The sequence below is a fragment of the Bubalus bubalis genome, chromosome 7 (genome assembly GCF_019923935.1).
Source record: "Bubalus bubalis isolate 160015118507 breed Murrah chromosome 7, NDDB_SH_1, whole genome shotgun sequence".
In the NCBI taxonomy this organism is placed as follows: Eukaryota; Metazoa; Chordata; class Mammalia; order Artiodactyla; family Bovidae; genus Bubalus; species Bubalus bubalis.
The window spans coordinates 2,429,614-2,443,955 of NC_059163.1; the positions used below are offsets into that span (position 1 = coordinate 2,429,614).

At 65.8% G+C, this 14,342-nt stretch overlaps 1 protein-coding gene across 6 annotated transcripts in view; it reads left to right on the top strand.

Annotated features, from left to right (window-relative positions):
• The window catches only part of DOK7 (docking protein 7), a 38,040-nt gene extending 24,590 nt beyond the window's left edge, over window positions 1-13,450 (top strand). For 5 of the 6 annotated variants that reach the window (XM_044945575.2, XM_025290562.3, XM_044945574.2 and 2 more), the window contains 7 exons: window positions 393-512; window positions 2,089-2,205; window positions 3,022-3,701; window positions 7,053-7,095; window positions 9,673-9,801; window positions 10,037-10,253; window positions 10,347-13,450. In XM_044945575.2, coding sequence (XP_044801510.1) covers window positions 393-512; window positions 2,089-2,205; window positions 3,022-3,701; window positions 7,053-7,095; window positions 9,673-9,801; window positions 10,037-10,173 — 1,226 coding nt within the window. In that variant the 3' untranslated portion in view covers window positions 10,174-10,253; window positions 10,347-13,450. Of the gene's footprint in view, window positions 1-392; window positions 513-2,088; window positions 2,210-3,021; window positions 3,702-7,052; window positions 7,096-9,672; window positions 9,802-10,036; window positions 10,254-10,346 lie in introns of those variants that run through there. The other variant, XM_025290564.2, reaches the window with a different exon arrangement.
• Window positions 13,451-14,342: the final 892 nt, after the last annotated feature.

Sequence of the window (14,342 nt, forward strand, 5' to 3'; positions counted from 1 at the left end):
GCGCTCTGTGCAGGCAGGACGCCCCCCTCGGCCTCCGGCCACCCTCTGCCATGGCCCTCGTCCATCAGAAGTCACCTGGCTCCTCACGAGATGGCTGACAGCCGGGGACCAGCGGGCAGGACACCCTCCCCCACCCCGCTCAGGATGCTCAACCCAGCCTGGTGCCCGCAGGCCTGGGAGAGCTGCGTGTGCTGCAGCCTCCTGGGCGAGTTGTGCATTTTCCTCAGGCGGGGAAGAGGTTCGCATCGCCCTGGTGCAGGGGTTGGGGGGGCTTGCGGGTTTGCTTGGCTTCTGTGGCAGCCTCCACCTGGCGTCCCACGCCCACCTCGGGGGGTCCCACGCCACCAAAGCCCTGGGAGAGGCTGACAGTGGGGTCCATCCTCCCTGTGCAGGGGCCGGGGTCTTCTTCCTGTCTTCCACCGAGGGAGACCAGATCAGCTTCCTGTTCGACTGCATCGTCCGAGGCATCTCCCCCACCAAGGGCCCCTTCGGGTTGCGGCCGGTTCTCCCAGGTGAGTGCATGGTGGGTGGAGGGGGCGCCTAGCCTGGCCGGAGGGTTGTGGGGTCTGCTGCTGTGACCCCCCCGCTGGGCTCCCAGGGTGGGGGGTGCTCACACCTGCACAGCCCCTCCTCCACAAGACGCTCAGAGGCCGTGGCTTTGGGGACCAGCGTGAGACCACAGCCTGGAAGTGCCCTGCTGAGACCTTCTGAGTGGGGCCTGCCTCCCAGACCTGGCTGGGAGCCTTGCCCCAGGTCGCTGGGGTCAGGTCTCTGGCCCCAACTGAGCCGCCTTGTGAGATGGGGTCTCGGTGTCCACACGTCGGGGTGGTGGGGGCGGGGGCCGCCGCACTGAGCTGGCCTGGCCTTCTCCCCGCTTCCCTGGCGTGGGCGGGGCGCCCCTCTTATTCAAGAGTCCTGGGCCGGAATGCTCCCGGCCCCCAGAGGGCATGCTAGCCGGGCACTTCGTCACACTGGGTGAGCTCTGTCCCCCCCCAGCTCAGGGTCAGCCACCCTGGGAGGGACAAAGGCCTGCATCGGGCAGCAGCCAGTCACTGAGCTCCCAGCTGCAGCCTCCTTGCCTGAGCCCCGCAGCTGGACGGGGGTCAGGTAGGCCTTCTCAGGAGACTGGGGCTGTGCTAGGTCCCCCCTTTCCCTACCTCGGCCCCTGGGCCCCCAACCCCTGCAGTGAGCCGGGGGGAGGCGGGGAGATGAGCTGCAGGGACGGGGCTCCTGGGACCAGAGCCCCGCTGCCCAGGCTCTGCTGGGTGGCACGGCTGTGCCCTCTGCTGGCACCTTCCTGCCTTGCAGCCACAGGTGGGTGTGGGTGGCATGGATGGGGAGGGTGTGGGCAGAGCAGGGGTGGACATGTGGAGTGTGGACGGAGCTGGTGGGGCTCTGCCCTCTGAGCCTGGCTGGCGTCCCACTGAGACCCGTGATCGTCAGGGACTCTTGAGATGCGGCCTCCACTGGGTGTGCAGCCTTAACCCTTGGGATCTTGGAGTGTCTCCTCCAGCCGACCGCGGTTTGCCAGGGGCCGCGCAGACACCAAGGCCCGGAGGCAGGGCCTGCCTCAGACAGACAGAGCTGCGAGGAGGAAGGGAGAGATTAGAGTTCCGAGGCTCCCCTGCCCTGAGCACGTGTCCTGCGCGTTCCCACCTGGGCCCCATCGTGACTGGGGTGCAGACGCGGATGCCAGGCTCGGGGAGGGCAAAGGGTGGGGCCGCAAGTCCTCCAGCGCTAGCATCTTGCAGACCCGCCAGCCGCAGGAGGGTGTCCTGGCGTCCTGACCGCCCCCCTGCAGGGACTGTCCGCTTCGGGCCAGGGCCATCGGCTGGTGGTTGAGGGGCTGTCCTTTCCTTGGGCCCAAGACACAGGATGGTGGCTGGGGCACCTGCATGGGGATGTTTGGGGTACCCTGAGCTTGGGCTCCAGTGGCTGGTGTGCATGGCGAGGGGCTCCTAGGGGCTCTGTCCTGATGTTGGGGCTGGACCAGGGTCCTCGGGGCTTCGACGGCATTGGGGTCACGGGGAGGACGCTGCCTGTTCAGGCCTGGGGCCGCGTCCTCACTGACACCCTGCTCTGCTGCAGACCCGAGCCCTGGGGGCCCCGCCCTGGAAGAAAGGGTGGCACAGGAGGCCCTGGAAGCCCTGCAGCTGGAGAAGCGGCTCAGCCTCCTCTCTCACTCCGGCCGGCCGGGCAGTGGAGGTAGGGCCCTGTCCCGGCTGAGGTCGGGGGAGGTCCGGCGGCCCTGGGGCTGGGGCCGCTCCTTTAAGCCGCCCTCCCCGCCCCCACCCCAGCTCCTGTCCACCCCTCTGCCCCCCTCACACAAGGGGCCACACTCATCCAGCACCAGCCTGGATGCCGACTGGGGCGTGGTGCTGCCGCGGAGTCGGCTGGCGGGCTGGGCTTGAATTCTTTCCCGCCACCCGCGACACCGCCGGGTGAAGCGTGGCTGCACCTTCTGTGCCCAGAGCGGGGCCCGAGGTGTCAGCTGCTGGGAGCAGAGCCCCTCCACCCCGCCCCCGCTGCTGTGTGGTTCATGGGGAGAGGGACAGAAGGGGCTGACGACCCTTGAGGGGGCCCTGCAGCTCTCCAGAGGCGGGGCGGCACCGGGGTCTCCTGGGCCAGAGCAGAGGAGCCCTGCAGGTTCTCTGTCCTCTGGGGTGGTCGACAGCCCTACGGATGCACGCTGGGGACAGCGGCCGGTCCAGGCCCCTTAGCAGGGGATCTCAGGTGTGCCCGGGGCTGCCGTCTCCTTAGAGAAGGGGCTCCTGTCTGGTTCCCAGGGCAACAGTCGGGAGGGCGTTGACGTGGGGAGGGGGCCGTCCTGGGGGGCGGACCCTTGGGGGCGGAGTCTGGGGAGGGGATGTGTGAGCCGACCCAGAGTGATGAGCGCAAGCCCTCCGCAGGGCGGGGGGCCTCAGGGGCCGGGCGTCAGCCTCCCACCCAGGTTCCCCCACCCCCCGCCCACCTGAGTGGCCGAGCCCCTCTGCAGCCTCAGCCCCGGGCTCTCCCACCCAGGGGACGACCGCAGCATGTCCAGCTCGTCGTCAGAGGCCAGTCACTCGGACGTCAGCGCCAGCAGCCGGCTCACGCCGTGGCCAGAGCCGTCCTCGTCTTCGGCCAGCACATCGCAGGAGGGCCCTGGGCTGGCCGCCGCCCAGGCCCCTGGGGAAGCCACGCCGGGCACCGCCAGGCCCGCGCCGAAGCCGCTGCGGCCACGGCAGCTGCAGGAGGTCGGCCGCCAGAGCTCCTCGGACAGCGGCATCGCCACGGGCAGCCACTCCTCCTACTCGGGCAGCTTCTCGTCATGCGCGGGCAGCAGCCTGGACGTGTGGCGGGCCGGCGACGAGCTCGGCTCCCTGCTCAGCCTGCCGGCGGCTGGGGCCCCGGAGCCTGGTCTGTGCGCCTGCCCGCCCGGGGTGGCTGAGTACCAGGTGCCCGCCGCCCCGCGGCCGCACTACGACACGCCCCGCAGCCTGCGCCAGGCGCCCCGGGACCAGCCCCCTGTCTTGCTGAGCAGCCCCGAGGGGGGCACCGCCCGGGACTCGGGGTGTACCGCTGGCTGGCCTGGTGAGAGACGGCGGGGACCGGCGCCAGAGGCGGCGGCAGGGGCCGGCGAGTCCTGGGAAGCGGGCGCCCCCCACGCCGGGCCCCCTCCCGCGCTCTTTTCCACGTGTCCCATCTGCGGAGGACTGAAGGTAAAGCCCCCTCCCTGAGGGTGGTGGTGGCCCGGGGTGGGCGCTGGGCTTGGTAGGCCGGGCCCGGGGTGAGGGTGGGGGCCCAGCCTGCAGGGAGGGCTGCGTCCTGGGCAGGTTCAGGGAGGCAGAACCCGAGGACCTCCTTGTGCCCCTCAACGTGCGTCCCAGGGGCCTCCACCTGCCTGGCCCTCGCGCCTCCTGGCTGAAGTTGCGCCTGCAGGTGTCCCAACCTTTGAACAGGACCCCGAGGCTCAGGGGGCCTGCTGGCTGGCGGGGGTCTGCTCTCGGGACCCTGGCACCTCCGTGGCTCATTCACAGCGGCCTCTTGTGGGCGGGGAAGGGCAGGGTCGGGCTCATGTGTCAGGAGCCCCAGGACCACCCCCCCCCCCACTCCCACTCCTGGCCGAGCTGAAGGTCGGTGGTCAGGACCACAAGGTGCAGGGTGGGGATGTCCATTCCCGTTCTGGGGCACCAGACGCCGCGTGTGCCCTCGGGGGTGGCCTGCTCACCTGCATGGACTTTGGCTGCGTGGCCTGCTGTGTCCCTTGGTGCCACAGTTGGTTCCGGACGCCCCCATGGAAGGCGAGGCCCGTGGCCGCTCATCTGGGCTCCGGCCGGCGGGCGTCCCGCCCTCAGCTCACCTGTAAATGTTCCGCTTTGTAACTTCAGTGTCGGCTGAAGACTGTTTGTTGCTCTTTTCACATTTTTAAAACTAGACACCGTTTGTAAGACCTTCTTAGACTGGAAATAAAATTGTTTTTTCTTACCGTCGTGTCCTTTTCCGTGTGGCCGGCTCTCTTCGCCTCCTGCCCCAGCTCTGCCACTTGGGGCCTTTCGCTGTCTCTGAAATCCGGGGGCCTCCTTCGGCCCGCGGGTCGCAGCTGCACAAGGCCCTGCCTGTCTGGTTGGCCTTAAGCCTGAACACGCCGGAAGCATGAACCAGGAGAGTGGCCTCGGACAGCCCCCAGGGCCCGCGCATGCGTGTGTTTTATGTGTCCGCGTGTGACGTGTGCATGCGCGTGCACTGTGTATGAGGTGTGTACGCGTGTGGCATGTGGCGTGCACGTGTGTGTACACATGCATGCACTTGCATGTGGCGTGTGTGTGTCATGTGCATGTGTTGCATGTCCGGGGTGATGTATGTGTGATGCTTGTGTGCCAGGTGTGCGCATGTGTGCCCGTGTCTGCACGCGTTCACTGGAGACCACAGCGCAGTCCTCAGTGGTCTGCTTGGGCTCAGGCAGGTGGCTCCCTGCGTCCAGAGAGGGTGGACCCCCCCGCCTTCTGGGTCAGCGAGAGTCCTGGCTCTGAGCCTGAAGCACCCCCATCCCCAGTCTCCCCCGTGTGGGCGGCAGAGCTGCCGGGACGCCCCCATCACAGGCTCCCTGCATGTCCTGGGGGGCCACGTCTCACCTTTGTTCACTGCTTGGTGGGGACCCAGGTCCCAGGTTTCCTGGGGGTGCTGAGAGCAGCCTCTGACCCGGCCCCTGCAGGACTGCAGCGGGAAAGGCAGGCTGGGGGATCTCTCCCGTTGGAGGCCCCTGCCCCGTACATGGGACGGCAGTGCTGCTGGTCTGGGGGGCCAGGGACTGGCGAGACAACGCATCTAGTGGGAGCTTTTCCGCGGGAGTTGTCACCACGCACGCCGCTTCCATTTCCCCCTAGAGGGCCCGCTGGCCTTGCTGCCAAAGAGCGAGGCGCTGGGAGCGGCCGGAGCCGTGGGTGGGGGGCGTCCAGGCTGGGTCCCACGGGGCCGCCCCTCCAGCAGAGCCGGCGGAGGCCCTGGCGGCCCAGGGAACTGCCAGGAATCCGGGAAGGCTGGAAGCTGGGCCTCCCTTCTGCTGGCCCCCTGCCCCGCGAGGGCATCCTGACTGTGAGCTCTGGGCTCCTCGTCTGAGGCTGATGGCTGGGACTTTGGGGAAGGGTCGTCTGGGGGGCGAGGCAGGCGGGGTGGACTGTGGGCAGTGCTCAGTGGGGGGACCCAGGCCGGGGTGGAGCGGGCGGCCCAGGCCTTCCAGTGGGGGCCCTGGGCTGGGGGAGGCAGGGCCCTTCGTGGCGGTGGCCCCTGACTACGGAGGCCCTTTGGGGAGGCTCCGGAGGAGGCTCGGCCCCCACGGTGGCTGCGTCTCGGTCTCCCCTGAGCCCAGTGTGGCCCAGGGGACTGGTGAGGGCGGGGGGCGTCTCACCTGGTGGGGCTGGGTGGGCCCCAGGACAGCACCTCCCCACCACAAGGCTTCCAGCTCACCTGTGCTCATCTCTGAGCCCATGGGGCGGGTGACAAAGACATCCCTCCCGCCCCCGTTCCCAGAGGGAGTCTAGCGTGAGGCTGTAGGATGGGCCTGGGTCCCTGGGCCTCGTGCTCCTTGCCCCCACCCCCGGGTCCACCAGAGAGCCCTCCACCCCCCACGGGCCATGTGTGCCCGCCTGCCCCCACCTGGTCCCGGCCCCCAGGGAGGCGGACAGGAGGGGCTGCTTTCGCTCCCCACCAGCACCTGGCTGCACCGTTGGGGCTGCAGGCTGTGCCCGCAGGTCTGGCCCCGGGAAGCAGGCGCCACCGTGGACGGGGCTCCCAGACCCCCGAGGGCAGCCGGCTCTCGTCCCGGTCTCGGGGGTCAGACACACCCTCCCCGAGTCCCGGAGCCTGCCGGGGGCCTCTTCACAGGTGACAGGTCGGGGCTCCCAACAGGAGCCAGCCTGGGGCCAGGGCTGGGGTGCTGCGTCCTGAGTGTGGGCAGCACCTTTGCCCCCCTGAATAGCGGGTCGGCTTCTGCACCCGTTCCAGCTCATGGCCCCCCAGAAGGCCCCACTGCCAGTCTGTGCCCTCAGCCGTGCTGGGGTGCTGGGTCCAGCCCTGTGGGGGCCCATCTCCTCCTGGGTGTGTGAAGCCGAGCCCCAGGCAGCGGTGACCGTGCCCATAGTGGGCCGCCCTCCCCCCGCCCGCTCAGCCCTCTGCTCTGAGGTCTCCAAACCGCCTTCCTCCTCCGGCCCATGCGCACCTCCAATCAGACGCCCCAGAGTGGCCGCCCTGCAGTCTGGGGGCCTTGACTTATCTCACAGGGCCCCCAGGAGTGGCTCACCCAGGGTGCTCTGCTTAGAGCAGGTGGGCAGTGCTCAGGGGTGGCGTGACAAGCCCTTGAGCACCTCAGCTGGCTACAAACCTGCTGTGAACGTGTGGCACGGCGTGGCTGCGGGCCACGTCTGGGGCCCCGAGGTGCCACCGCCTCGCCCCACATGGGCTGTGTGCGTGTCAGGGCAGGCGGATGGGGCCCTGAGAGGGGGTAGACCCAAGGAGCCCGACCTCTGCCTGGGATGGGGCTGGGCGAATGGCTGACATGTGTCTCCTTGGTCTAGGCAGCTGCTGCCGCTCCCCCCAGGTTCCTGGCAATGCATGCAGGTAGGCCTCAACCTGGGCACCGGCGCCCATCAGCCTGGGGAAGGGATGTGTGGTCACAGTGGCCGTGGTCATGGCCCAGCCAGAGTGTCTGCCAGATGGGACATTGGGGGATAGCAGGAGAGGGGGATGGTGGGAGAGGGGGACGGCGGACAGTGAGGGGGATGGTAGACAGCCCGACAGCAGCCCATGGCTGGGTGGGCCCTGGCTGAAGTTGGGGGGCATCAGGCAGCGGTTGGGGTCAAGGTGGCCGAGTATGTCCAGCCTGCTGTGGAGGGTGTGTGGGCAGGCGGGTGGGTCCAGGGCTGGCCTGCAGCCCCAACCTTTAAGAGGGAGCCTGTCCCCTGGGGGATAGAGAATGGAGGTGATGATGGCCCAGGGGAGCGTGGTGGGAGGGGGCCCAGGCAGGGAGTTAGGGGGACGCCCCAGTACACAGGGACAGCTGGGCAGAGTTGGCTCTGGGCTGGGAAGGCCTGGGCGCGTGGGAGGGGCCACGGGTGGGGGTGGTTGGCCTGGCACGGCTGGGGGCGTCCACTCTGTGCTTGGTCCTCTTGGTTCATAGAGGCCACCTCCAGCCTGGGGGCGGGGTCCTTACAAGCTTAGGTCTTTCCCTCTCCTCTTCAGGGGGTGTGCCCCCTGTTTGGGGTTGGCCCCTCTGGGCCAAGCAGGGCTCAGGCCCGCCCGCAGTGGAGGGGGCAGGAGGGGAGGGTCAAGGTCATGGACATGCAGGGTCAGAGAGTGGCCACGGGGGAGCCCCATGCGAGGCGGCGTGGGGGTCCCCAGGTCAGGATGGGGCTCTCGGGACCATCCTCCGATGACACGGAGCAGGGTTCTGCATGCCGCCCCCCGCCCCTTGCCCCCAGCACAGGGTGTGCTCCCGGGAGCAGCATCAGGATCTGCTGGGGGGCGAGGAAGCTCTCCTCTGGGCAGGGGGCTGGGGGAACAGGGGCTCTGGGTCTGGGGGGGGCAGCAGAAGAGAATCGGACCCAGGCCGGGGAGGAGATGCCCAGGGTGGTCTAGCAGGGCCTGCCGCGCGGCCAGGGAGAAGCCAGGGCAGCCCCGCTCTATCTCTGCTTGGCTCGGAGAGGACGCGGAGCGGCTTCGGAGATGCTGGCGAGCTGCTCAGAGGGAAGGCTCAGGGAGGGAGACAGGAGGCCAAGGGAGTCTGGCGGAGCCAGGGCGGGGGTGGCCTCCGGGGGCACCCTTACCCCAGCAGGCGGCGGGGCGAGGCAGACCGGCCTGTCTGGGCTGTCACACCCTTCCCGCTCCTGCGCCAACCGCGGACCCAGACCCAAGGCCAGCCGCTGAGTCACAGGGAGCTCGTCCCCCAGGCCTCAGGTCAAACCCCAGCCCTCCCCTCGGCTTTCAGGAGCTGGGCCTCCTTCCCAGACTCCCCTCAGACCCCATCTCAGCCCCCAAGGGCTCTCCTCGCTCTAGCCAGGCCTTTGCCAGCCCCCGCACCCCGCAACTTCATCCCTTGGCACATGCCCCCTTCTCCAGGCAGCCTGCCCAGATTTCCCCTGGGCCCCTTGGTCTAAGAGCTTCCCCGAGGCGCCTCTGCCTGTTATCTTGGGTTACACGGGTAAGGGTCTGCGTCTACCCCTCTGTGGGTCAGTGCCCACCCAAGCCTGGCCAGAGTGGGGTTCTGCCTTGCTGTTTGGGTGTATTGGGTGGGAGCTTCGAGCCAGTGTGAGCTTGGCGAGGCCAGGCTCTTCTTGCTGCCCTGGGTGGGGGGTGCAGAGGGCCCTGCCCAGTGCCACCCACCAAGGCTCTTCCTCTGCCCGCTGGGCCTCAGGGAGGACGTCTCCTTCTCGGGGGTGATGGGGTGATAGGCTCTGTGCTACAGACACAGTGGATTCAGAGAGCCCTGAGCTCTGAGTCCTGCCTCAGAGCTGAGATGTCTGGGACTTGGACTCACTCCCATCCTCTGCCTGACGAAGGCGCTCAGCCAGCTGCCCCGCAGAGCAGGGCCACCCCCTGACCTGGCCATGCCCCCGGTGGACGCCGCAGACAGCCAGGACCCTGAATCCCAATGAGGGCCAGCTGGGAGAAGTTTCTTTGATGGGGGAAGGGACTTGAAGTGCCCGGGGGCCATCCTGGAGGAGGTGTCACTGTGACTGAAAGTGGGGGTGGGCCTGAACTCAGGGAAGGACTCACTGGCCCAGAGGGGGTCCCTGACACAGGTGGGGTGACCCAGGAGGACAGCTGAGAGGGGGAGGGCTGGGGGTTGTCAGCAGGGAAAAGCGGCGGCCTGGGAGGGGATTGGGCACTGGGAAGCCCAGGAGGAAGTGGTGGGGAGAGACGCTGGATGGTTGGGTGGCCAGGGGCTGAAGACAGAAGTGTGGTCGCTTGGGCTCAGTGGGGCCATCGGGGCCACCCCTGGGCGCCCGCTGTGTGTGTGTAGGGGGGGCAGGGAGGCACATGGGTGGGGTGGGCAAAGGTGGTCGGGAAAATGGAGGGAGTCGGGGAAGCCCTGAAGAGGTGGAGGTGAGGTGCCAGAGGGGTGGGCAGCGGTGGGGAGCTGTTTTCTGGACCGTCTGGGGGTCACTGCCTGGGGACTGATGGCTGCTGTCCCCACAGGAGCGCGGGGTCCTGGGAGGCCGCGTGGGGAGACGCCCACCTACGTGAATGTGCCCACCAGCCCCTGCCCTGCCAAGCGGCTGCACTACCTGGGCCTGCAGCTGCCGGAGGCGGGCGCGGGTGTGCGAGGTGGGTGTGCAGGCGAGGGGCTGACGCTGACTCCCGGGGATCCGGGGGGTCTGAGGGGCCAGGGGCTCCTTGGGTCTGGGGGTCCGGGGTTCGGGAGTCCCGGGGGTCCAGGGATTCTGGGGGTCCGAGGTTTGGGAGGCTGGGGGCCGGGCGTCCGGGGGTCTGGGGCCTGGGGTCCAGGAGGTCTGGGGTCCGGGGAGCTCGGCCCGGCCGCGCTCACCCCGTGTACTTGCAGGGGCCGGCGCCTCCCGCTACGCGCTGATTGACGTCGCAGCCACCGAGGCGGCGCACAGGGCGGGGGCCCAGCACGCGCAGGCCCGGGAGGAGCGGCTGCCCGCGCCAGAGCAGAGGCCGAAGGCGGCCCCGCGGTGAGGCGGCCGGACCACGGCGACGCGCCTGGACGGCGGAGGAGCGGCCCCGCGCCATCACGGCAGTCGGGCTCGGAACCGAGGGTGGGCGCGCTTCCCTGGGCCCGGGGGGTGGGGGGCGGCGGCAGGTGGACGGACGGCTCTGGTTGCCCCTCTGACGCCTGCTCTGGCCCCCAGGCCGGCGGGAGGTGCCGCCTGGACAGGTGTCCGCAGCAGCTGCGGTGGACCCGAGGCAGCGTCTGGCCAGCAGTTTCCGGCCCTGGGATGTGACCTGCCAGCAACCTTCCCTGGAGGCAGCGGCCCAGTGATGAGGACCCTCGTCTTCAACCCCGACGCGGGTTGGGGGCGTCCATCTGCAGGGCTCCACCTCCCGACCCGTCAGCACTGCCTTGCGCCTGGAGGGCGTGGCCCTTGGGCCCTTCAGCGACTGTCGGCCTCCTGGGACCCACTGAGTTAGTCCTGTAAACGGTTTAGATCTTTAAAATCTCTTATGTTCCATTGGCAACATGGTCAGTTATTTCCTGAGCGCTTGGGCTCCTGCTGTGTCCCTCTGGGGGCACAGGACGGACCCCTGGCCGGTGGGCGGGGGTTGACGGGCATGTCCATGACTCAGTGGGCAGGAGGGGTGGTCCTGGCTCCCCTGGCCAGTAGGGGTGGTCTGGGTGCTGGAAAGTTCCTGGAGTTGGTGGTGGGCTTTTTGTCCTCCTTGCTGGGCCGGACCCACCCACCCTGGTCTCAGAGATAAGATAGGGCTCTTCTGCCTGGTGGGGGCTCCAACCACCCACCCCACCAGCCCCTGCAGACCCATGCCTACTGCCTCCTGCATGATCCCACCCAGTCCCCAGCAAGCCTCGCTTAGTCTGACCATGGGAAGCCTGTGGGATACCCGCCACGTCCTCTGCCTCTTGGGGGAGGGTCCCTCAGGTTGATGTGGCCAGGGTTGATGTATCTCCCCTCCCCCACCAAGCCTGAGCCAGCAGACGCCCCCAGTGAGATGCAAAGGCCCCGGGGCCGCTCCACACGCAGGTCAGAGTCTCACAGACCATGGACAGCACTCCAAGGGGAGCAAGCTTCTGTCTTTGCACGTGGGGGCAAAGTGTGGCCAGAGCACCCCAGTCTGGGGCTCCTGCTGTGTTGGGGCCCCTCAGCTGGGGGTTTGGGGTCTGGGCAGGCCACATGCTGCAGCATGGGGACAGGTGGTCGGGGTCCCAGGTGTTACCCGTGGCCTCGGGTGGCTGGCGTCTGGGTTCTCCTGTTGCTGGAATAAGAGGAGCCCACCATGTCTTCGTGATGCTGACCCAGGATGTGGGGGCACCCAGGAAGGGCCACTGCACCCCCTTGGCCCTCTGCCCCACGGGTGGCCGGGGGTCTCGTGGGCAGCACCTGCCTGGAGGCACGTGGCCATGGGAAGCTGAGCAGTTCCCTACGGGGGTTTTCCAGGCCTGGCCAAGGGCACCTTGGAGGGGCAGTTGAGGAGCCAGGAATCAGAATACCAGGGGCAGGCAGGGGTTTGTCCTGACACGTGACAGCCACCCTCTGGCCAGCGAGGCTCTGGGGCGCGGGGGCCAAGCCACACGGAGCCAAGTGAGAACCAAACAAATGCCTGCCCTTCCTGCAGAGCCGTGAAGGGTGGCTGGTGGTGGCTAAGTCCGTTGGGGTAACCTTGGCAAAACTGTTGCAGCCACCAGGGTTGAGGCACGCAGGCCACTGTGGCTGTGAAAGGTCTTGGGAGCCCTGGACCCGAATGAGGCCTGAGAAGGGCGCCTTGACTTTGCCATCAGGAGCACCGGCCTGGCTCCCGTGGGCAGCCCGTCACTGCCCGCCCCACTCCTGTCCTGTCGCGCCCCCAGCCCTCAGGGAGACCCCGCAGGGTGCTGGACACAGAGCTGGCGGAGGGGTGCCATGCAGCCTGGGGGCCTCCTGGGAAGGGTTTAGCACCCTAATTCTGGAATATCAGTGTCAGACCGGAAGGCTTAATTTTTTTTATTGAGGTATAATTGACAAATTATATTAGTTTTAGAGGTACAGCATTGCAGTTCTGTGTTTGCATATATTGTGAGATGAGCACCACAGTAAGTCTAGTTAACGTCCGTCACCGCACACTTTCAGGGTTTTTTTTTTCTTGTGACGAGAACTCTGAAGACGGCTCTCCACCGTCATACACAGCACAGCATCGCTGCCTGGAGCCGCGTGCTGGGCGCTGCCCCCGTAGCCTCATCGCTGCCTGGAGCTGCGTGCTGGGCACTGCCCCCATGGCCTCATCGCTGCCTAGAGCCGTGTGCTGGGCGCTGCCCCCGTGTCCTGGTTTGTAACCTGGAGTCTGTGCCTTTTGACTCCCTCTGCGGCATCGTCCACTCCAGTCCTCCATCTCTGGCAACCATGTTCATCTGTTCCACCCGTTCAGTTTTTTCTTTTCAGGTTGAGCATGTACGTGAGGCCATACATCTGGCTTTCTCTCTGTCCTACTGCCCTCTTAGGTAATCCAAGTCACACGGCAGGGTTTCATTTCTTAATGGCCGAGTAATATTCCACTTAGGAATAAGCTTCCCTGGTGGCTCTGGTGAAGAATCCACCTGCAATGCACGAGACCTGGGTTCGATCCCTGGGTTGAGAAGATCCCCTGGAAAAGGAAAAGGCAACCCACTCCAGTGTTGTGGCCTGGAGAATCGCCTGGACTGCATGGTTGCAAAGAGCCGGACATGACTGAGCGACTTTCACTTTGGAGGCTGCACCCACTTACGGCAGTGCATAAGGGCCGTCTTTTTCCACATCCTTGCCGACCTTTGGTATCTGTTGTCTTTTATATAATTTTACTTTTAAGTTTTCGGCTGCGCTGGGTCCTCCCTGCTGCAGGGACTTCTCTCTGGGGGGGCCACCGTCTACTTGTGGCGCCTGGAGCTCTCACTGCTGCGGCTTCTCGTTGCTCAGCATGTCTCCTGGGAGCACAGGTTTCCGTAGTCGCGGCTGGGGGCTCAGGAGTTGTGGCTGTCGGGCTTAGTTGCTCCGTGGCATGTGGGATCTTCCCAGACCAGGGATGGAACCTCTGTCTCCTGCACTGGCAGGCGGATTCTTTGGCCCTGAGCTGCCAGGGAAACTCTGTCGTCTTTCTAGTAATAGTGTCTGTGATGTGTGCCAGGTGATGTCTCGCTGTGGTCTTGGTTTGCATTTCCCTAATGAAACGGTGTCAGACTTTATTTTTCTGGGCTCCAAAAGCACTGCAGATGGTGACTGCAGCCAGGAAATTAAAAGACGCTTACTCCTTGGAAGGAAAGTTATGACCAGCCTAGACAGCATATTGAAAAGCAGAGACATTACTTTGCCAACAAAGGTCCGTCTAGTCAAGGCTATGGTTTTTCCTGTGGTCATGTATGGATGTGAGAGTTGGACTGTGAAGAAGGCTGAGTGCTGAAGAATTGATGCTTTTGAACTGTGGCTGTTGGAGAAGACTCTTGAGAGTCCCTTGGACTGCAAGGAGATCCAACCAGTCCATTCTGAAGGAGATCAGCCCTGGGATTTCTTTGGAGGGACTGATTGCTAAAGCTGAAACTCCAGTACTTTGGCCACCTCATGCGAAGAGTTGACTCATTGGAAAAGACTCGGATGCTGGGAGGGATTGGGGGCAGGAGGAGAAGGGGACGACAGAGGATGAGGTGGCTGGATGGCATCACTGACTCGATGGATGTGAGTCTGAGTGAACTCCGGGAGTTGATGATGGACAGGGAGGCCTGGCGTGCTGCGATTCATGGGGTCGCAGAGAGTCGGACACGACTGAGCGACTGAACTGAATGGTTAGTGATGTTGAGCATCTTTCTTGTTGCTTTGTTTTTACTGCTCAGTAATAGGAGTTCATCCGTTTTGGGTATTAGCCCTTCTCAGATACGTGGCTTGCAGGTCTCTTCTCCCGCCCCACAGGCTCTCTTCTCTGTCCGTGCTTCCCTTGCTGTGCAGGAGCGCTTTGCTTTGGTGTAGTCCCGCTTATTTACTGTTGCTTTTGGTGTCAGGTCCAAAAAATTATCACCAAGACTGATGTCAGGGAGCTTACTGCCTAGGTTTTCTTTTAGGAGTTTTATGGTTTCCAGTCTTACATTCTTTAATCCATTAATTTTTGTACATGGTGTAAGATGTGTGCTGACTCGCTTCATTCGTGTCCAACTCTGTGACCCCGTGGCCTAT